General features: G+C 41.8%; 1 protein-coding gene across 3 annotated transcripts in view; it reads left to right on the forward strand.

The window, feature by feature from the left end:
* Positions 1-23,461, forward strand: part of CCSER1 (coiled-coil serine rich protein 1) — a 730,500-nt gene that overhangs the window by 563,711 nt on the left and 143,328 nt on the right. The window contains exon 10 of one of the 3 annotated variants that reach the window (XM_077933833.1): positions 11,480-11,525. The exons of the other annotated variants lie outside the window; for them this stretch is intronic. Coding sequence (XP_077789959.1) covers positions 11,480-11,525 — 46 coding nt within the window. The remainder of the gene's footprint in view (positions 1-11,479; positions 11,526-23,461) is intronic. 3 annotated transcript variants of the gene reach the window in all.

Raw genomic sequence — 23,461 nt, forward strand, 5'->3', positions numbered from 1 at the left:
TGGCAGGGTGGAAAACTGCCTCCCTCCGTCTTCCATTGGCTGGCATGAACCAGTAGAGCTTAGGCAATGGTAGTAATTTTGCCCTGTATCTCGCCCTGCCCCCATGCACATATGTGCTTACACACTGGTAGGATTGCTCTGGAAATGTTTGCACAAAATGCAATGTCCAGGGGTGAGTTGGTACACTATTGTAGATCCATTAAGAAGATGTGCACACTATGCCCTTATCTCCAGCCAACAAACGGCTACAAATGCAGCATGGCTCAGTTTCAGGACCACAGAGTCACTGCTAACCTTTGGGGCCACCTCCACTCTGCAGTGTCACCTAGTCCTCATCGCATCTTCCTTTATAACCTCTCAAGGGTCAGATCTCTCTCTAAATGACAATAGCTGATGTCCAACCTGAACTTCTCTTTTAACACAACAGTTTTTGAGGGGTTTTTTTGCTGAGAGACGCTTATTATTTTTGTGGACTCTTCATTTATCACTCTGATTCTCTCCATTCCACAACACTTCTCAGAAACCATAATTGATTAGTTCCACCATTTCCTTAAGAAAAGATTATTTGCAGCCACTCATCTTCATTGATGTCACCTTAGAATAAAGCACTAATTAATCTCTGTCTGCCCTGCTAGGTTTTCAACCTAAACCCATAAATAAAGACAATAGTGATTAAAATCATTTGCACTTTAAGTCTCTGATCCTATAGGTACAGATAGTTGCAGTGGAACAGAAAAAAATTTATCTCTCTGTCTCTGTCTCTTTCTTGCCAGTGTGAGCCAGCGTAGTACAGCACATGCTTTATCTTCATAACATAGCAGGTTTGATCCATGAAATCTCCAGTCAAAAGGATCAGATAATTGGACGATGCAAAAGCCCCTCTGCTTGTGTCCCCCAACAACTGGTATTTCAAGGTAGTACACCGCCATCTTGACAAGTGACCATTGAAACCCTGATCCTCCATGAATTTATCTCACCCTATTTTTAGAAAGTTGTCAGAGTCTTTAAAGGTCAGCAGCAAGATGACTGGTGACAAAAAAAAAAAAAAAAGCAAAGCTAAGGAGTATTCCCATTGTACTTGTCCTTCCGTTCAGCAGTGGGGAGCATGAGATGGAATGGGGCAAGAAATCCCTGTGGTTGTTTTTGGTTGAATTCTAGGAAACGGGTGGCAATAAGGAGGACAGGAATAGTATGCCCTGAAGCAAAACGAAAGCTTCACCAGTGAGATAGCACAGAATAAAGTGCCAGTAGAAGTTCTTGGGCAGCAGCACTCAATATCTTACTTGATGGGATAACACCCCTCACCACCATATAGGAGTATTATTCTTGTGCGGGTGTGATTTCTGCTTTGTTTTTGCTTTTTGTTCTGTGTTTTGCGGTGACCTCTTGCCACAGCGAATGTGTGACTTAAACTGTTTGCTGAGGGGCATTTCTGTAGGAAGGTGGACAGCCTGTTGCCTGACAGATCATATTCAAAACACTGGAGGAAAGATAATGATTCTGAGAGAAAAATCAGTCTTCAGTAATCAAGCAAGGGTTGAAAGGAATGTATTAAGAGCAGATTCAGACAACTGCTAATGACATGGTAAATGCTTAAAAGCTGTTGGTTCTAGGTGCCATCTGTGGATATCAATCAAGAAGTAGGACTTGTATTGCCAAGGGAACACACAAGAAGCCACTTTATGCCAAGTCAAGCCATTGGTCCACCTAGTTCAGTATTGTCAACACCGACTGGTAACAGCTGTCACGATATTTAGCTGGTGATACATTGTGATATTGAAAACCACATATTGCCCAGCACAAGCCCCCATTCATGCAAATGAAACCCCAGCAAATGTTAAAATCCTAACCCCTGTGGATCAGGCCCACATATGCAGTCGCTGTCTGGGCATTGTGGAAGGTTCTTAAACTCAGACGTGCAATCAAAGTATATTTTTAGGATCTTTCACCTCAACTTTGCTAGCAGATTGCTGAAAACCGATGCAAATTTTTCTGAAAACATGCCAAGAGACTGCTAGTAAAATATTTACAACTAACTTTAAGATGGAAATATGTCTTCCTTATTGAGCTGTAACTTTGCTTTGAAATAGATTTGTAGAAGGAACAGATTTATTTTAGTACAAATGTCAAGCTGTTTTTGCTGTACATTCTCCAGGGGCTATTTTGTATTAATTTTTATTCAAAAGTGTAATTCTTTTTAAAAAAAAATGAGGGAAAGAAGAGCAGCTATCTGTCATTTCTCCTATATTGTGCCCTTTTATTATGTGCTGTGACATATGGACGTTATTTATTTTGAGTTATTTATTACAAACTGTGTAATTCAAACATATAGGGTACAGTATTTCAGGCACTATATATGGGCTGCAGTTTAATGTTTTTCTAAAGATATGCCACTTGGGAAGATATCTATATCTATATGGCAGTTATTGAAAGTGGTTGGGTAGCTTTTCCAGGGGAGAAATTATGGGAGAAATATTTAAACACTCCCGTGCAATCTGGCTCCTAGAATCTACCCCCAACCCCCCAGCCAGCCTTACTTCCAGTCTTGGAACCATGAGAGGGAAAGAAGGGGGATGTGACTTTAAGGAGAGGTTGTAGAGGAGAATCGGGACCCTCCAGATGTGCATTTTTATTCTGCAATCATCATTTGTGCACCTAATGTGAGCCACATCTGCGCTATACATTTGAAGCAGTATCATAATAATAATAATTTATTATTTATACCCTGCCCATCTGGCTGGGCCTCCCCAGCCACTCTGGGCGGCTTCCCAAAAAAATAAATTAAAATACTGTACTACATCAAACATTGAAAGCCTCCCTAAATAGGGCCGCCTTCAGATGTCTTCTAAAAGTCTGGTAGTTGTTGTTCTCTTTGACATCTGGTGGGAGGGCATTCCACAGGGAGGGCGCCACTACCGAGAAGGCCCCCTGTAACTTGGCTTCTCGCAGTGAGGGAACCGCCAGAAGGCCCTCGGTGCTGGACCTCAGTGTCTGGGTAGAACGATGGGGGTGGAGACGCTCCTTCAGATATACTGGACTGAGGCCATTTAGGGCTTTAAAGGTCAGCACCAACACTTTGAATTTTGCTCGGAAACGTATTGGGAGCCAATGTAGTTCTTTCAAGACCGGTGTTATATGGTCTCGGCGGCCGCTCCCAGTCACCACTTTAAACAATTCAGCCAAAGAATCCTGGGAACTGTAGTTTGTTAAGAGTGCTGAGAATTGCCAGGTGTCCCCCATTCCTCTCACACAGCTGCAATTTCCCTAGGAAAAGGTATTGATTTTTAAACCACCCTAAAAATCGCAGCTCCGTGATTTATTCTTCTTAAAGCTACTGCTTTAAATGTCCAGTGTAGGTATAAACAGCAGAACGTATCATTTGATGTAATAAACAAGAAATGGAAGCTGAGGGAGGTCAATGAGGGGGGGGGGGAAATGAAAAACTAATGTTTAGTATTGATATTGGATACAGTGGACGCTCGGGTTGCGAACGTGATCCGTGCGGGAAGCACGTTTGCAACCCGCAGCGTTTGCAACCCACAGCGCCGCATCTGTGCATGCGTGGGTCACAATTTGGTGGTTCTGCGCATGTGCAAAGCACAATTTAGCGCTTCTGCGCATGCGTGAACACTGAAACCCGGAAGTAACCATTCTGGTACTTCCAGGTTCGGCATGGTGCACAACCTGAAAACGCACAACCTGAAGCGTCTGTAACCTGAGGTATGACTGTATTTGTTTTGAAAATGGAAAATCAATAAAATCTTTAACAACAACAAAAAAATGTTCAGTGTAGGTGGTCCTGTATAATTCTACCACTAATGCAGCATTATTACATCAATGACATCTTGCAGAATACAACCTGCCCCACCACCCAAAAAAACCCCCACTCACCAGTCTGGAGAGGCCCTTGACAATTAGGGAAAGACTAAGCCCTACCTCATATTAGTTGTCCTCTAGGTAATGCTGGATTGTGACTCCTGTCATTCCTGACCATTGGCCACGATGTCCAACAATATCTAGAGGGCTACAGGCTCCCTCTTTCTGATATTACCGTCTTCCTCTAGGTCTCAGTTGCATTACATTATCATTTATGCCTCATAACATTAATTTCCTCAGAGAGCCATTTTCTGACCAGTGTAGGCGATCAGTTCTCCGAAGCTGAGTTTCATTGCTCCTGATCTTGGAGCGTTTCCAGTTAATCATCTCCTTCCTGTTTTCAAATCTATATTTTACAAAACATTCCTTGTAATGAATGTTCATTTCAATAATATTTTAAGAAAGCAATCTGTTGCCTTTGATTCTCCCCCCCCCCCCCCCTTTTACTGGATATCCTTCTCATTGTGTGGGAAGAAGCTTCTTGTTATATAAGGATATGCGAACATTTATTCATGTATCTTTTGTTATAAGAAAAAGGGTTAAGAGTGAGGCCTTTATCTTTTCCTCAAAGGCCTGTTTTGTCTCAGGTCAATAAATGTATTTTTGCCAACCCACCAACATTTGTATCAATACTATTCCATTGGAGTGTGTCGATTTAGAACTGTTGGTTTAATGGCTTTTTATTTTGCTGTGCTAATAGTTTAAAGAGTCCCAAGGATATATTGTATGCATGGTGTAGAGTAGCCATTGCTAACCTGGTGCAGTCCAGATGTTTTGAACTGCAACTCCATTAGCCTCAGCCAGCAGTTTCCTAGAATTTCACATTTAAAATTTGGGTTACATGGAATGTCACGCTGTGGCTTTCTATTTTTAGTAATGCTTCAATCACTGCCTTTTCATTGCAGGGGTATTGAACACTCTACCATACCCTCCAACATTCCTCAGTTGAAAATAGGGGCATTTCTCCCTACCTCCCCCAACTGACCCTCCTCGACACCCCATTTTTGTTCTGTCCCCGCAGAGCATTTCCTTTCAGAAAAATGCCGAGTGCCACCACCAATACACCAATGGGACACAGCACCCATGTCCTTCATGGTCATGAAAAAACCCCTTGTTCCCAATTTAATTTAATTTAATTCTTTGGTAGATTTACAAAAAGAAAAACAGACACCAATAAATTTTTGAGGGGGGCAAGATTATACAAGATTAGGGACGCGGGTGGTGCTGTGGGTAAAACCTCAGTGCCTAGGACTTGCCGATCGCATGGTCGGCAGTTCGAATCCCCACGGCGGGGTGCGCTCCCGTTGTTCAGTCCCAGCGCCTGCCAACCTAGCAGTTCGAAAGCACCTCCGGGGGCAAGTAGATAAATAGGGACCGCTTACCAGCGGGAAGGTAAACGGCGTTCTGTGTGCTGCGCTGGCTCGCCAGATGCAGCTTGTCACGCTGGCCACGTGACCCGGAAGTGTCTGCGGACAGCGCTGGCTCCCAGCCTATAGAGTGAGATGAGCACACAACCCTAGAGTCTGGCAAGACTGGCCTGTACGGGCAGGGGTACCTTTACCTTTACCTTTAAGATTATACATGGACGCACAAAATTTAAAAAATCAAGACTCCTTGTGCTCTGCTCTCCTTCCCCTTTTTTCCCACCGGGGGGCACTCTGATTTTGGCAGGGAGGACACTCTGATTTCTCCCCCCCTCCTTTTTTGCCTCAAGCTTAAAAAATAACTGAAGCAAAACAACTAGCTTGATGTGGGTGAAATGGATGAGAATGGGTCCTTCTCAATTTGGTACAGTCTCTCTCTCTCTCTCTCTCTCTCTCTCTCTCTCTCTCTCTCACACACACACACACACACACAAGTTTATAACTTATAGAATCGTAATTTTTGAAATATAGAGGAGCTTACACACATGCCACAATATTTTGCTGACAGTCACCAAAAAGCAATATACCACGATCCATCTCTAAAACACAAAACTTATTTATATTGTTTCCTCCCCCAGAAGAGCAAGAATCTCCGTAGCCTAAGCTTATTAAATCACTTGTGCAAAAAAGCAACCTATTTGGATGAAAGAAGAAAGCTTGAAATAACTTGGTGAAATAGTGTTGGCTCTCTTGACGGTTTGTCTGAAGCATTAAGCATTCTATCTTCAGATATGTGAATATAAAATAATGCCATGCTTTGGTTTGACACGGATTAAAAATTGATACTGTTTTCAAGAAGATGATCTGAAGTTTGTCTTATGCCAACTGCTTTATTTTTTTTTAAGTAACAAATGACTGACTGGATGAATGAAGCTGGAGAGAGAAGCAACATAACCTGCTGCTTTGGTGTATAAAATCCTCATTCAGTCTGGCATGTCTTGGGCAATCAAACATACTTGCTTTAATATCAAGTGTCTGCTACATGGAGAGGAAGTACAGTTGGTTCAGCATAATTAAGCTCAGAGTGAAGGAGAGTGAGCATGCAGACAGACACTTGTAATGTTTAGAGGGCCTTTAATAAACACAGCCATTTAGTTCCTGTTGGAGAGGAAATGTTAACGGACATTCCTTCAATCCCATACAGGGTTATTGGTGATTGAGTTCTATTATTATTATTATTATTATTATTATTATTATTATTATTATTATTATCATCATCATCATCATCATCATCACAAACTGATCTGGAAAAGTAGAAAACTGAACATAAGGTTGCAAAAATTAGAAACCCAGAGAAACTGAAATTGACAGGTTCCCTCATCTCTCTAGATTCACACCTTTGTTATACCTATATATGTGACTTACATTTACTTACAGTGCCTTATTCACAAATGGTTAAAGGTAAAGGGACCCCTGACCATTAGGTTCAGTCGTGGCTGACTCTGGAGTTGCGGCGCTCATCTCACTTTATTGGCCGAGGGAGCTGGCGTACAGCTTCCAGGTCATGTGGCCAGCATGACTAAGCTGCTTCTGGCGAACCAGAGCAGCGCACAAAAACGCTGTTTACCTTCCCACTGGAGTGGTACCTATTTATCTACTTGCACTTTGATGTGCTTTCGAGCTGCTAGGTTGACAGGAGCAGGGACCGAGCAACGGGAGCTCACCCCGTCGTGGGGATTCGAACCACTGACCTAGGCTCTGTGGTTTAACCCACAGGTTAGTTCATACTTAATGTACTCAGAGTCACTAATTAATCTGTTCTGTACAGATTTTGTACAAAATAAATGGTGGCCAATCACACCTTTGTTGTGACAAAGAAGAATTCAAGGTTGCAGAGAGCACAGGAGAGGGGTCCAAGCATGGGGTCCAACATTGGTGAAAGAACCAGCCAGCACTGGTTAACCATATGCGCTGAATCCCCAAATAGAATTAAAATTAGGAACCAGGCATTCACAATTTCAGAAAATGCCATGACAGATGATCCTCTGGGTCTCATCCAACTGTATAGTTATGATTCTATTATGGGGGCACTCCCTTGTTCATTTCAACAAATATTTTCAAGGGGAAACGTTTGTGTCCTGAGTCCTGACTCAACAGATCTTGCAAGCTAACCATTCCTCACAAAACGAAGAAATTTTGAGCTATGGTAATTCAGATGTGGGGAAAACACAAAATAAAGGCCCTTTGCTGCCTTCCAGCAACTTATCCACAACTGTTTTGTTGAACTTCAAGTTTAAACAGCTGTTAATTAAGTTCAAAGCTTAAATCAGGGTTTGATGAAGGACTGCGCAATATGCATTTCCCCTGCGGCAAAATGCATAGACAACTTTGGCAAAGCAAGTGAGTTTGAGTGAGATTGTACAATGGTTGTCAGCAGCCAAAGCCCAGCAGACAGAGATTTTAATAGCAGATCTGCCACTATCTTAGACTGTTGCTCTATAGCAGTCTTTATCGAAAAGGACAATTGATCAGCTAACGAAGAGCACCAGCTCAGGTTCTGGTACTTCAGTACATATTACTGCATCAATAAATCTTCTGCTGTGTGCAAATAGACTAAAGTTGTTGATTTCACTTGCTTAATGCTTGTACTCCACAGAAGGCGAACACCGGCACATACTGTAGGGAAACTAGCATAGTATTACAATTCACTTTTGCTGTCTCCATCTGTCACAACGGAGCGTATTGAGCTTAAGAGGCTGATTTACATGACACCATATCTAGACAATTACTCTGGACTCACTCATTTAGAGGGGAGAGTCTCTTCTGAACTTTCAGAGTGCAAACAATTCTGAAAGACATTTCTTTTGTATTTTTAAATCTCTTTTGTGTAATTAAATTGTAGCTTAATCCACCCATGTTCCTTTGATCATTCAGGGTTCAAGTTGGAATTGTTTAATTTTCATGCCTTCCACTTCCCAACCCACCGAGATCCTTAATTTCCCCCAGGATCTTTATATATATATTTATGATTTTATTAAGACTTTTTATAATACATTGCAATAAGAAACAAACTAATCTAAACCAAAAAAGGAGAATACAAAGTCCTCTTTCACAAGGTGAAAGAGCAGTTATCCCACACAGCATTTGTCCCACACAGAGAAAGGTGAACCCTCCCAGCTCTCACCTGGGAGCTTCCCTTTCTTCTCCCATCCTCCCACCCTGGGTCGGGAAGCAGATGGAGACGAGTAGGGATTAGTACAAAAAGGGAGCTTGAGAAAATGTAAAAAATATTGTGGGGGGAATAGGAGGGCTGGAGCATAAAGGGAACTCGTGGTGGCATCTCAACAACCAGAAATCATTCTGTCCATTACCTCTAGGCTAGTTCTTTAAACTCCAGCAGCTTCTTCCAGTCACAAAGAGGATAAGAGACAGGACCAGCTCGTGACGTTCAAATCATATCCACCACAATTCCTTGAAAAACAATGTGGGGCACTGACCACTGGGATATTCCTTGGGGCAAGCCAGAAATGTGAATTGGTGATGCATAGATGCAGACAGCAGTGGTTTTTGTGCCTGAAACATCCTGCTGCTATAATTGCAGAAATGGCTGCTGGTGGTTATATTCTTGTAACACCAAATCACACAATATATTGCTCTGCGTGAGTGGTCCTCAGTAAGTTAGGGGCACTCGCCCTGTCTGTAAAATTTGTTTCGGTTTCAAATCGTTTGCAACAAGACAAATAGATTTGTAATGATGCAAAGTTCAATGTGGTCAACGCAGCCTTTCTGTAATGAAAAAAACTTTCTCTAAACTTTAGCCTGAAGCATTTGCTGTACTTTGTTTAACCAGCCTGGTGGTTACACATCCAAGTTTTATTGGTCACTGAAGAGACATCTTACTGTATGCTTATTAAAAGTTAATTACTGTAGCTTCAAGACACTGAATAAGAAGTATCTAATGAACTTTTAAATGGTATCAATTCCATAATTATTTACATCAGTGTTTATAGCTTGACTGGTTTTCAACTGTGACCAGGCAATGTATGGAGCACAGATGAAGGGACAGTTGAAAGAAATCCAGGTTTCTGATTTTTTGCAAAATTTGCATCTTCTGAACTTGTGAACTTATGATGTTTCTTTTGGAATTTTTTACCCCAGGGTACATTTATTTCCTCCAGGATTCATCTCTATATTCTTCTAGCCGTTCTCCTCCTAGTACTTTTCTATTATCCGAAACATGTTAAGTTTTAACCATATGCAGTCTTTCTGTAGCAAACTTGCTATGTCTCTTGCTATGTTACCCAAGCGGAGGGACTATCCAGTATGTGCACAAGTCATTGCGATACCAAGCCATGCACCTGTGATAAAAATGAGTTGCACAACTAACTAAGATAGTTAGCTAACCCATGTTCAGATATCACAAGATCATAGAGTTAGATGGGGCCCAGTGAATCATCTTTTGCAGCAGTTTTCAAAATATATGCCTTCGGGAAATATTCTTGGTATCAGCTGATCAGTCAGCAATGAATGCCCAGGTGTTGAAGTAGATAGAGTATGTTGTAAGGCGTCTTCCAGTCTTCATGCTTAGGAACTTCAATTAAGTTTAACAGTAGTTTAAAACCATAGTCTTCATTTGAGTGGTTAGGACAAGGGTAGCCAATGTGGTACCCTCCATATCTTGTGGACTCCAATGCCCATCTTGCATGACCATTGGTCATGCTGGCTGGGACTGAGGGAAATTGTAGTCCACCACATACGGCGGACACCACATTGATGTTTTATTGTGTTTTTAATATTATGTTGGGAGTTGCCCAGAGTAGCTGGGGCAACTCAGTAAGATGGGTGGTGTATAAATAATAAAATAATATTTATTATTAATCTACTCTTGAGGATAATGAACACTGCCTATTCTTTCTGTATCTTTTCAACATTTCCTATGTGCTAGGATTCTTCTTCTCCACTGTATCAACCCATCTTCTTTTCTCTGGGCAAATCATAAGCAGTCCTTTTATCCTTCCTATCTTACTGCAACAAAAAAATTCACCTTCTAGACATTTTCTGATCTTTTGTATCTCCTCTGGCATTATTCTCGTCAACCTCCTTCTTGCACTGTGGTGTACTCTCCTCAACTGGCCTGGACTGAAAAAGCCATGACCCTTCCTGTGATCAGAGCAAGCCCCGGACTGAACTGGACAGGATTTTTTGCCACAAGATAGGGGGGGAAGAAAGAGGAAAGAAACCTTGTTATAAAACAAGGTGGAATTTGGCTTGGCGACTCCTTCTTTAGTGAATGTTCAAAATATGGTCACTGTCAATGTTAACATGTGACTGCTGAAAACCACACGTGAATTGTATGATTGCCTATTTGTGGCTGCATTCACACAGCAGTTTATTCCATTTTCCCAATGTTCCCTTAACTGCTCGTTTCCCCATTATACATGAGCTGTCACATGGCATGAAATAAAGCAGAATATAGTGCAAGTTTAGCATTCATTTCCATGTTATTTGCCAGTGTGCTCCCCACCCCCCCAGAAGAACATAACAGGAAATGGGCACCAAAGATGGACTATATTCTGCTATAATTCTGGAAGTGGCTTTTATATTGTGTGAAAGCTGAAATATAATGCAGGAATTAACGGTTAGGTAGACACTAGGGAAACAGAACAAACTGGCAAGTGAATGCAGCCTGAGTCTATGCTAACTCTACATGTCCTGCTTTTTACACATGCACAAATGACTACTTAGATAGCTGTCAACATCCACTCAACCATCCCCGACATTTCAAACATTCACAGAAACTGAATTCTTGTGAAATGGTTGATGGTCACAAAATTTAAGGCATTCATGTAACACATTTGCCGTAAACTGTTGGAGACTGTGGGAACCTGATTGTTGTTTAGATAAGCACTGTGAACCATTAGAGAACCTGGAAACAAACAGCGATCAACAACTTCAGTTAAGCATCTTGGGTAAAGGAACTTGTTCTCTTAAGGAGGCCACATTAATATGTAATCCATGCACACTCCTTTTCACTCAGCCTGATTTCTGACAAGTTTGAAAGTGCCTGTCATATGCTGTAATTTCTTTCCCTCTCCGGTAAACAAGATGCGTTATTTGTCGGAAGTCTCTCTCTTTCTCTTCCTCTCCTTTAGTGCCATCATTTCCTCGCCATTTTTAATTTGCTGTGACTATTAAATGCTGACACCCCTTGCTCCAAAAAAAATGTGTTTTATTTACAGGGCACAGCTTATGGAAGTGCTCCTGTTCCTTCTCGCAGGCAATTATGTGAGTCTCTTAAATTCTGCTCTGTGTTGTAAAGATGACTATATGTGTTCATGTGCTGTATAGCATGGCATGTTGATAGAGATGACACACCCCAAGGTCAATATGCAACCAGCAGTGTTGCATATTGCCTGTAACGTGTTTGTAGCTAACAACACACCCTTCTTTCCTTATTTGGTCTGTCCTTTGTCCAGCGCAGCTGTCATTGAGGGCAACCCCTGTGCTCCATAGAGCTGTGATGAAAGTTGGAAAAACTCCACGATGACTCAAAGTCTGAAGAAAGATGCTTGTTCGGCTTGAGCCGTCATGCATTCTGTTGAAGCTGGTGCATGCCTCGGTCTCTAGCACCGTATGAAACTAAGGCTAGTTAAGGACCTTGTTTCTAGCTTCTTGTTAGATTTTCCTGTCCAATTACCCTCAGTCAGGCAAGCAAAATCTAAAACAACTTGTTAGGTCTTTTTTATTATTATTATTTTAAAATGCAGTTTTAAGCAGCTTCCAGTCAAGGCTCCGCCACCTTGGCTGCTGTGGGGCCGTTGCTTCTGATTAACCTGCAGAGAGCACCTGAGAAATCTCAGGAAGTTGCAATAATAAGCTACCTACTCCGTACGAAAAGGTAGAATTTTGCAAGATCACAGAATTAGTTTTTCAGTTCTAATGACAGTGCAGAGTGAGTTACCTGCCAACCAGCCTGCTTGTCTTAAGATCAGTGTGTTACAAATGGGATCGGTGTAGGTTAAACATGCAGAACCTCCAAAGGTAGTCTGACTTTTAGAACTTTTTCCTTTTCCAAATCCCACTTCTGCCTCTTTCTTCCTCCCTTCCTCCCGCCCTCTCTCTCTCTCTTTGCCTTTCCCCATTAGCGTGTCCATTTGCGGGGCATCCATTCTGTTCCACATGCACATAATATGCTACAGCAGTGCACTGCATCAATTATGGTTATCGCACAATGCATCACAGCGATGAATGCCAATTTGCCAATTCATCATCACATGACATTGCTGGCTTCTTCACCAAGCGCAGTCCACTTGAAACAATGCTTCTCTTTCATTGTTGCCAGTCTTGTTGCTTGCATCACATTCACCGAGGCTGATAATATGGATCAATTGGGGTAAAAAAAAGTGCTTAATAACATTTGTCTGCTGATACGGGTCTTGTGAAAACAGAAAGAATGTAATCTGTGTGATGACGGTCTTTCCCTTGTGACACTATGGGAAGAGTTTGACTTTGCTAGATGGAATTACGGCTCCTGAGAAAGGATGGAAGGATTAACTGTGCTATTATTAATGAAGGTAGAAGGAGATGAGGAATTACTCCTCGTTAAGACTCGGCTTTCCGAATGCCTGGGTTAATTAAAGGAGAGGAGCTTTCTGTGAGGCGGTTGATGGGAACAAGATGTCCTCAAGGTGGAGATGGAGGAATTTAATAAGAGCTGGATTTTGAGATGTCGACACGCTTTTCATCCAAAGCAAACACGCCTGTCTAGATCTTGGCACAGGATTTCATGGTCTTCAAAATTATTGGTAGATGCATCCGTGAGATTTCCCTTCACCTGATATTTCCTCTAGTGGAATGATGCAACTATTGTATCATTACTTCCAGTAAACATGCAACCTCCTTGGTCCCGAGAAGATTATACAGTGAATGATGGTAGCTCAGAGCAAAGCTCTTGAGAAATGCTGCGAGTCAGCTCCAGCCAGCCTTCCCCAGCCTGTTTTAGACTACTATTATTGATAAGAGTTTTGTGGCTTTTAGCTGGGCGCTCTCAATAATTTTATCACATATACTGCTTAGAGAGTCCAGTGATTAAATGGTCTGTATCAATATCTCTAAATGAACAAATATTCTTTCCAACAGCCCTGTCTACTGGCCATGCTGGCTGGGGCTGATGCGAGTTACAGTCCAAGACATCTGGAGGGCACCTAGTTTAGGTAATACTAAACTAGAAGTAGCAATGGTCTGGCTCATCCTGCTTCCTATGATCTTGTGGATCCTATAATCATTAGTGAACACAATGAAAGAGCCAATACTTGTAGGGATGCAGAAATTGCAGGCTGAGGGGCACTGACTCGATCTCTAGGTCACACACATGCAAAAGAAATACAGTGGTACCTCTGGTTAAGAACTTAATTCGTTCCGGAGGTCCGTTCTTAACCTGAAACTGTTCTTAACCTGAGGTACCACTTTAGCTAATGGGGCCTCCCACTGCCGCCGCGCGATTTCTGTTCTCATCCTGAAGCAAAGTTCTTAACCCGAGGTACTATTTCTCGGTTAGCGGAGTCTGTAATCTGAAGTGTCTGTAACCCGAAGCGTCTGTAACCCAAGGTACCACTGTAAAGTTGAAGAATTGTGGCCCAAAAAGCTGTTATAATGGAGGCTATGAGCAAACTGGCATTGAACTGATACTCCAGGTAGATCCTAGAAGGGTAGATTCACCCTACTGTGTAGCAGAAGATTGCACACTCCTTGTATAGAGTCACTGTGGGGGGGGGGGTGGGTTTCGAGAAGAGGTGAAAGGAGGGGGGAAGTGTCCGAAAGTATGGTTTTCCAGTCAGGGGAGGCTTGCTTGCAGAAGGGGATGAGGTGATGAGAATTTGCAGAGGGGGTCAGACAACAAGACCTCTTGACTCATATAGGCAGATTGACACTTCCACAAGTTCTATTCTCTCTCATCCCTAGCCCACCAAAACATCGCCTAGCTGCTATGATCTTTAGAGGAAGTCCTGCACTGCTGCCACTGGACGAGTGTGAGGAAGAAGCCCCAAACCCCTCCAGGAAATCTCTTGTGTTGTTTACTTACTGGTGCCTGCCTCCTATGTGCTTTGAGTAAAAAAGCAGGCGTGTACATGCTCAGTTACACAAAAGGAGCATTTGGCAAAGTTTTACTGAGCTTGTTGTCTGTCACTGGGACAGATATCTTTGGATATGTCAGAAGGAGTGCACCTGAAATTATGAGTACTTGCTTGTGGTTTTAATTGCCTGCACTTGTTTGTAAATGGTATAGCGAAAGGAGCTTTGGTAGTTCACTGGCCTAATGATTTTTCCAGGGGACAAATGATGATGTCTTTCTCTGTATTGCCTCATTTTATTGTGGGTCTTATCCTTGTACTTCCCAAGCTCTTTGCTCTGATCCTCAAAATATGGAGGCTCTTTATGTTTGAAGCCTGCTGGTGGATACAGGCTCAGAGATCATATTCCTTTGACTGAGATACGGCATTCAAAATAGGTTCTGGTACTAAGACCTGCTGAGCTCTGGTCCTTGAGTCAAATTTTGTCCTTCAGCACTGATGCCAGGCAGAATTTAGTAACTGCTCCAGAAAACACTTAACCTGGGAATAAACTAAAATTAATGAGACTTACTTTTGAATAGATGTGCATAAGAATGTGCACGATATCATGCTTCTGACCTGTTCCTTTAGTCCACCATGCTTGATATTTTATGTAAACCACTTTAGAGAACCGCCAGGACAAAAAACCCTGTGCAGAAATGTTGTAAATAAATGAGGCACGCTTTTAAATTTTGGTCTGCAGGAACTTTTTCTGCTGTCACCTTAAGACTGAACAGACTGCAGGCAGGGCTAAACTCTGCCCTCTCCCAGCCAGAAACATCTATTTCCCTGTTTTTAATTACATCCAGCCAGAGGAAAGACTTCTGTTTAACACAAAAGCTCACATGACACATTGTAAACTTTCACCCCAGTAAGTGCAGATGTCTAGATCAGAATTTATTAACGAAACAGAGTAGTCTTTCAGTCTCTCATTCAGCCTTAAAAGGATGGTTGTATGAGGTGTTTTAGAGGACTTTTTTTAAAACTTACATTTGGAGACAGATATATCTGAGCAAATATTTTCTGTACGTATTAAGTAATCCAGGACTCAGGATCTGAGGGTAAGGGAGAGGGAGAGCGGCCTCCATCTTATTCCTTTTAAAAGTTGGTTGGTGCATAATGCATGTGTGCGACTAAGAAAATACTTCTTCACAGAGTGCACAGTTAAATTATGGAATTTGCTCCTAAAAGCAATACTAATGGCCACCAACTTGGGCGGCTAAAAAGGAGGATTAGACAGATTCGTGGAGAACGAGGCTAACTGTAGCTGCTAACCTTGATGGCTGTGTTCCATCTCAACTGCCAGAAATAAGATGTTTTGGAATACCAGTTCCTGGAAACTGCAGGTGGAGAGAATGCTTTTGTATTCAGGTCCACCTCCCATGGTTCCGATCTGCATCTGGCTGTCCACTGTGACAGCAGGAGACTCGGCTAGATGGGCCACTGGCCTGATCCAGCAGGCTTGTCTTAATGTTCTAATGTACTTATTAAGAACAAACTGAGCATGGAGAAAGAATAGAAAGAGCATATGAAGAATTATATGCCTTTTCATATAAAGGGTAGATGGGATTTCTATAATACAATTGATTTTTGATAGAATTGTTTTTTCTGAAAACTTCTATAATGGGTGGGTGTTTTTTTAAAAAGTGTTTTTGTGTGTGTCATGTAATGTGATACACTGAGACCCAGCAGTCAATTCTGAACCCTTTTCAGGTTGTGATGCAGATTCCAAGGCTAGACCTTGCTCAAATGTTGACCCGGAGGGTGTTTCCTTTACTCCAGGGTACCTGGAGTAATTTGGAAAAGCTAGGCTCTGGAATTCAGCAGGATTCAGGAAGAAGGTTCTATGCTGCTGGCAGCAGAAGTCCAGGTTCCTTATATGCATAATGAGCAGGACTGTTCCATCCAAAGGCTTCCTGCTGCCTTCTAATCACCGAGGGCAAAGCTGTACACCCTGTTTCCCCCTATCATGGTAGGTCAATAGACTATGTCTTAACCTCAGATCTGGTGGTTCCATCTTCAGATCCTCAAAAGGGGAGTAAATAGATTTCAGCAAGAATCATAATTTGGAAAGTTTGAATTCCAGCATTATCTGTTCCTCAAATCCATTAGAAGACATTTTTCTGGAGAACCTTTTGGAGTTTCATTGTTCCTTTAGAATTTGCATGGGGGGGATAGATTGTGGGTTTATGCTAGAGAGCCAGAAATGTGGTCCTACGCATGTCTACTAGGAAAGAAGTCTCACTGGGACTGACTTCCGGTTAAGTCAGTACAGGTGCCCCCCCCCTTACATTCTGCCCCCACAAATGAAAATCTCCTAATTTGGGAGTACCCTCACAACACTCTTTAAACACCCTCTCTGCCACCCTTTCTCCAATCCAGTCCAAAGATTCTGTACCCTCAAATATCCACAACTAGAATAGAAACTTGGGGGCTGGATGGAGGACACATGGAGAAGTGGCTGCTGCTGCAATATCGCATGCATCAGCTGTTAAGATGGGGAGGCTGAGCAGCCTAAAGAAGGCCCTGCTGCGCCTTCCATCTCTTCAGGGCTTCTTCTGCCCTCACTGATGTCCTCTTCAGGCTCTGGGGAGAATCTCCTCGTGAGCCACAAGGACTCTCCAGTTCTTTCCCACCATTTCCAGGTTTGAATGGAATTATTTATATATTTCCCTGCATATAAGCGGTTGCACGTGAGTCAATCACACGCAACGTGAGTCAATCACACGCAAATTAATTTCCAAGTGTTTTTGTTCTTCCATGCTCCCACAGAAATCAAAGGATATTTTGCCATTAATTTGGAGCATGGCCTCTTATCTTCCTTATAGTGGGCTAAATATATAGATGCCTCTAATTCTTCTCCCAGTGGTTGTGGTGTTCTTTCTTGTTTCCATGGAAACTGCTATTAGCAGAATGAAAGTTTTAAAAACAGCATTCATTCTAAAACACTGGAAACATACGTGAGAGAGTACCTGAAACTGACTTAGAGCTCATTTGTAAAAAGTCATGCCATGTACCTTCTGTCGGATCTTTGGCATGTATATTTGGTTTTGTTCATTATCTTATTGCTTTGGTTTTTAAATCCCTCTTATTAGTCCTAGAGGCAGGCTAATTTAAAAATACAATTGTGTTGTATTCATCAAACAGATTTTCATTTAGCGCTTCATGCTTCTTAAAATTAAATTTCCCCAGAAAAATCAATGATTCGTATGAAGGGAAGAGACAATATTCGTTAACCCGTGCAGTATCAGATTCTTCTTCCCTGCCCCTTCCTGGTAATTGTTGAACAAGTTTCTCTGTCAATCGAAACGGAAGTAGGAATAGGGTTTAGAATCTGCCAGCCGAGTTCTGCATTCTCACTGCTCTTTCTGTTTCCATGGAGACAGATATTGCCTGGGTGAAAATGAAGTAACCCTCATGAAGGAGTCCTAAACAATTTGAGGAGGGTGAAACAAATGTCCTCTAGACTTTGATAGAAGAGCACAAACCCAATCACTTCAACCCAGTCATTACATTCACTTCCTTCTAAAACTTCTGAACCATCGTGTTTAGTATTATGAAGAACGTAGACCAGAATTCAAAGTGCCATGTGCAGTGTTCTGTAAACAAACCACAGCTTTTCAGCCTCTCTGTCTCTGTGGCATCTCTCCTTTACCCCCTGAAAAGCCTCCTCAGTGTACGGAGGAATTCTGTTGCAGATTCCCACGAGGTACAAGGAACCGGTGTCAGAAATAACAATAACACACCACCTCATCTGTATGCCAAACTGATTTGTGCATGGGCCTACATGGGCCTCGATGGATCTTAGCTTACAAAGATTTGTCCCTTTCCAGTGGGAATTCACTTGTTAGTTGAAACTGTGATGTTTATTAAAATGCAAATATGTGTTTCATTACATCTCATGAATAAATCAGTGTTTCCCAGGCCTGTCCAGCTTCAGGAGACACTAGCTGTATTGACTCAAATTCATGGCCAGCCAAGGGGTAGCAAGAGATTCCATGGGTCTCTGCATTTAACCAGGGTTGTTTTCCATTTGGAAATCAAGGCAACAAGAAGCATGGTTTATTTTACACATATTTATACCTGAAGCCTTCAGTGGAGGGGGTGCAGAACATTATGTCTCAGGAGGGTCTCTCATTGCTCCTCTCACAGCTTCAGCAAGCTTGGGCCCAAAGCGGCAGCCAGTCTTGGTGCTGCCAGAGCCGCATGGAATTCTGCCTACTTCCTTTTCCTTTTCCCCAGCAGCCTTTGAAGAAAACAACTGCTCCCTTTCTGCTTCCAGCATCCCCACTTTGCCTTTGTGTCCTCTGTTCCAAAAGCGTCCTGCAAAAGGCACTGCTTAAAGTGCTTTTGCTGCACACAAATATTTTCAAATTGAATTACATCATTATTGTGTAAACACAAGCTAATGCAGTTCCTTTACCAACATGCTCCACTGCAGTCATCACCAGTCTGTAGCCTCCAGTTGTTTGGACTACAGCTTGCATCAGTCTCAGCTAGCATGGCTGATGGGATTTGCAGCCCAAAACATCTGGAAGGAACAAGGTTGGCAAAGGCTGTTGTACTGTATTGGTAGGTCTGCAGTAAATTAAATCCATACTTCTGTGAAACTAGCTAAGGAATTCCCCTTGTGTGCATTCCCCTCAATCAGTCAAGTTTTTTTCTAGGTAAGTAAAATTGTTAGCTGCAGTACAGAAACAGAGGAGGTACTTTCTAGTCCATTTCTGGGATTCCTTAATATTATGCACAAAGAAATGTCAGCTAGGGAGTAATCTAAAAGCAGCTGTTTTTGAATAACACGGGAGGTGTACCTAAGCGGCACAAAATCAATATGACTTAATACCTAGCTTTGCCTGGATTGTGCTCCTAATGTTCATTGCCTGCCTTCTTTGGAAATCTTAATATCTCATTGTGCAAAATTGTGCACATTTACTGCAAGTCTAATAATACATGGCTTGATCTAAATCTTCGTTTTGAAAATGTTTCTGGGTGTCAGGCAAAATAGAGAGAAGTGACTGGAATTATCCTTGGAGCTTCTGCATTCCTGGAGCTTGTGTAGATGGGAGCATGAAGGAATATGTGAAATTGTCTACTTCGTGGGGAGTATTTTTTTTATGCTTATTTCACATAGATTCACAAGACAGTAACTTCACTGACTCTTCTCCAAAGCAACCTTGAAGTGATTGCAGTCCTTGTAAGGAGGGTCTGTGGACAAACATATTGCCTTGCTAAAATTCAAACCGAAGTATAGCCAGTAGATGAAATGCCCAGTGGTTATTCCAAAACAACCTCATGCATAATAGTGTGATGTTCTGATAGTTTGATATTTGGAACAAGCGAAGGACCATCTCATTTATTCTTCAGATGGAAAGTTTAAAATGTTTTCATTTCCTTGGTCATGTGGCAGAGATATACCTTCCCCAACCAGCCCTTGCCAATTTGGTACCTTCCAGATGCTTAAGACCGCAATGTCCAACAGCCCCAGTGTACTGTCTGGAACTGTTGGGGGTTGTGATCTAAAACATCTGGAAGGTGCCAGACTGGCAAAGGCATTTTAAAATAACTATGACAGCTGCTGATTTATTTATTTTTAACTGTGATTCTCCAATATTATTTTGTTTTCCCTTTTTGTTTCATAAGTCATCTTGGGACTCCATTGAAAACGAAAGGTGAGATGTGCTGGATAAAGCACCTTAGAAATGATGTTTAATCATGTAAATAGCTGGCGCTTTGCTGACAACTTTCCTTTGATTCAGGCAGGAGTACATATAGTTTGCGTAACGATCAGCCTATATAAGCAGCAAAGTATGTGAATTTCAATGTAGCTCTTTTAGAACGAGGATGGAAGTCGTGTTTAGAACACCAGAAGGCACCTGGAACCCTGTGTACTGTCATTGGGAAAAAGCTGCTGGTGCTCTTCCGTCATTGAGAAAAAATTATAGGGGGGAAATCCTAACACAGATACAAGGAGAAACCTCCAGTTGTGAAACTTTATGAAATTCAATCAGGGAAAATGAAGCATTAGCCTGTTCCCGCTGTGATAAAGTTTCTATGAGACTAGAGGGACTGTGTGGATTGTGATTGAAGCTATCTGTGCTTTCAGTGAAAAATACTTCAGAGCTGAGCCCAAAATCTCTCCCAGTGCAAGTCTGCAGCTTTATTCAAGGGCTGTGAAAGGGTCCCCCTTATCTGTAGAAAAAACTGAGAACAGGGCCCCATTTAATGGTATAGGTGGTGTGGAAAATGCTGTGACAATGACCTTCCCCCCCCCTCCCAACTGCACCATGCCATAGGGAGTGCAGCAAGCAATGTGTAGCTGCTCTCTAATTCGGCTTCGTAACAGTGCCAAGAGGCCAATCAGATATGGCCATGTGGCAGAGTGACAAAGCCAGTTCAGAGCAACAAAAGAAAACATTGCCTCACTCTTATTTGGATTTATGTCGCCATCACATAGCCAATCAAGTATTGCGGTGAGATTGCATCTTAAGGCCAAATGAGAGCTGTGATTCCTGCTCTTGTTCAACAGCTTGCAGTATGCAGCTCAGGAAATTAATAATAATAATAATATATTTTTATTTATACCCCACCCTCCCCAGCCAAGACCGGGCTCAGGGCGGCTAACACAGAATATAAATACAGTAAAAACATTAAAAACAAAACAAAACAAAAAACCAACCAACCAACCAAACAAACAGTTGATTAAAATATAAATTAGAATACTGTTTAAAATGCAGCTTTTAAACATTAGCTTTTAAATTAAAGCTAATGTTAGGTACACTAACGGTGGGGAGAATATTCGTGAAATGCAGCAGCCATGAGCAAAGAAAGGGAAAACAAGATAAGAAAAGTGTGTGTGTCGCTGTGCCTGTGTCTTCATGTGTGTGCATAATTTTTGTAGGTTTTTGAAGCCCTTGGGTGCCCACCATGCATGAGTTGCATTTGACTTCATATATCTCAGGTTTTCAGCCCTAATCTAACATGATCAAGAAATGCAACCCCAGAGGTGGGTCGTTCAAATGAAGCAGTGAAGCTGTGTAGATAGGCATTGAATCTGAATCACACCAGATGCCATAAAATTCTATGGCACAGGATGCAGGCACTGGGGCTAGTGGGCAAGAGGCAAAACCTCTTTCTCAACCAAAGAACTCCCAGCAAAAACACCCCCTGACATAGGAACCTGCCATTGGCCCCTCTCGTTCAGTACTGTCCATACTGGCTCACCAGGGTTTCATACAGGGGTCTGCTATGGGTTGAACATGGGACCTTTGATGCAAATCAGTTGTTCTACCACTGAGCCATGGCCCTTCCTTCTGGACTCAGCTCAACCCACCAACACCAATGTTTGCTGAACACGTTGTTCTTTCCCCTGTGAGATAATGAACGACATCCACTTCACTCCAGTGAAGGACAGCAGCTGAATAGTAAAACTTGCATTGTGAACTGGCAGTGGGTAGTTACTGACAAGTATGCCCCGTAGGTTAGGCAGCTGGTATTCATCTCAATCTATATGACATTTAGATTTTAGGGTGACAGATGTGTATATTTTTTGGTTGCAATGCATGAGCTTCTTCTCATTTTTTTTTCTTTATTAAAAAGTGACAAAATTTCAGCACAGATCAGGAAAATATATAAGATGCACAATTTTGCAGTCAATTTCTTGTTTCCTTTTGCAATGTCTTAAACACAGTGAATAAAATAGAGCAGAAACCACCGTCTCAAGCGAGCTGGGTTGAAGTTCATAGACTGTTAAATGGGTCCTGAACCTTCTTGAACCTTACCTTTCTCTAAGCAAGGCAAGCAAATGCAAACATTAGAACTCTGTTTGATCCAGCCTAAGAGTATTATATATTACATCAGTTTTCCTGTTTTATAAATATTACTATCTCTAGTAGGCACAATTGCATAAAAATGTAAGATAGATATATTTAAATATGCATGTACTACAGAGATGGATAAATGTTTATGACCAGTACCAGATATCACAGAGCATTCAAAAGTGCATTACTATGCAATCAAATGTGCAACAGTCTTTGACGTGAGGGAATAGCAAATCTGTGTAAAGTGAATGTCCTGTCAATATAAGAGAGTGAAATTCCAATGCTATTTCTGCCCTTCATGCTGGTTCAGCTGCCTCTTATTGTCTACAATAAAACAGCAATAAAATAAGCAATAAACTAGCTGTGTGTCTTTGACATGAACAGCAATGGTGTATAAAGCGAGCCCATGCTGTCAGTGGTAATATAAAGAAAGCCCAATTGCAAATCTGTTCCCCCCATTTTTATTTTTTTAAATTTGCCCTTCATGCTCCTGAACTGCAGCATATTGTGAAGGATATCCTTTTCTCAGCATGTAATGAAATGCATACAGAACCCTGAGAGGCATGATGTTTATTTTCTTCTTTTTCTGGACTCGAGACAAAGGAGTTTAGATCAGGACAGCCATCTGTATTGTAAGACAGTGGTTGTCTGGGCATTTTAATAAAGAGCCAGCCAGTGGCCTTTTGCTTTTGTTCCATCCTTTATCGGTAGGTCTTGACCCTTGGCCTGGAAATGAAACCACAGTTGTTGCCACCAGCACTGTTTTGAATTCTAGTAGTTAAGATTAATGGAATTCTGTCTTTTAGACTATGGTCCTGGGTCTAGCTCCAGTCATTATTTTAAAGGGTGTTTCTGTGGGACAAGGCACACACACACAAATGTAGATGGAGACTAGGGATGGAAGTATCTAAGAAGTTAAGCTTTTCTCATTTAAGTTCAGTTTGCCAGCATTTCCACATTGCATTTAAAAAGAGTTTTCATGAAAAACTGTCAGCCTTTTTGTATGCATTTATCCCAATACACCACATTTTAAATCCATTTTTTAACTACATTTCTCAAAGCAACCTTCTCTAATATAATGCATTTTTAATGTTTCACTCATATATTAACTTTTTGATGCACACATTTAAGACAATTTTATATGTTTTTGTGGAGGGGGCAAGTTGTAAAACTGCATCACAGAATTCATGGAAGTATGAATTTTGAAAGCTAGCTGTGTTTCTGTTTGAATGATCCTTCAGAAACTGCAAACCAAATGTCTTCCTTATTCCTAATGGAGATAGGAATTGTCCTT

This window comes from Podarcis muralis, chromosome 9, assembly GCF_964188315.1.
Source record: "Podarcis muralis chromosome 9, rPodMur119.hap1.1, whole genome shotgun sequence".
NCBI classification, from domain to species: domain Eukaryota; kingdom Metazoa; phylum Chordata; class Lepidosauria; order Squamata; family Lacertidae; genus Podarcis; species Podarcis muralis.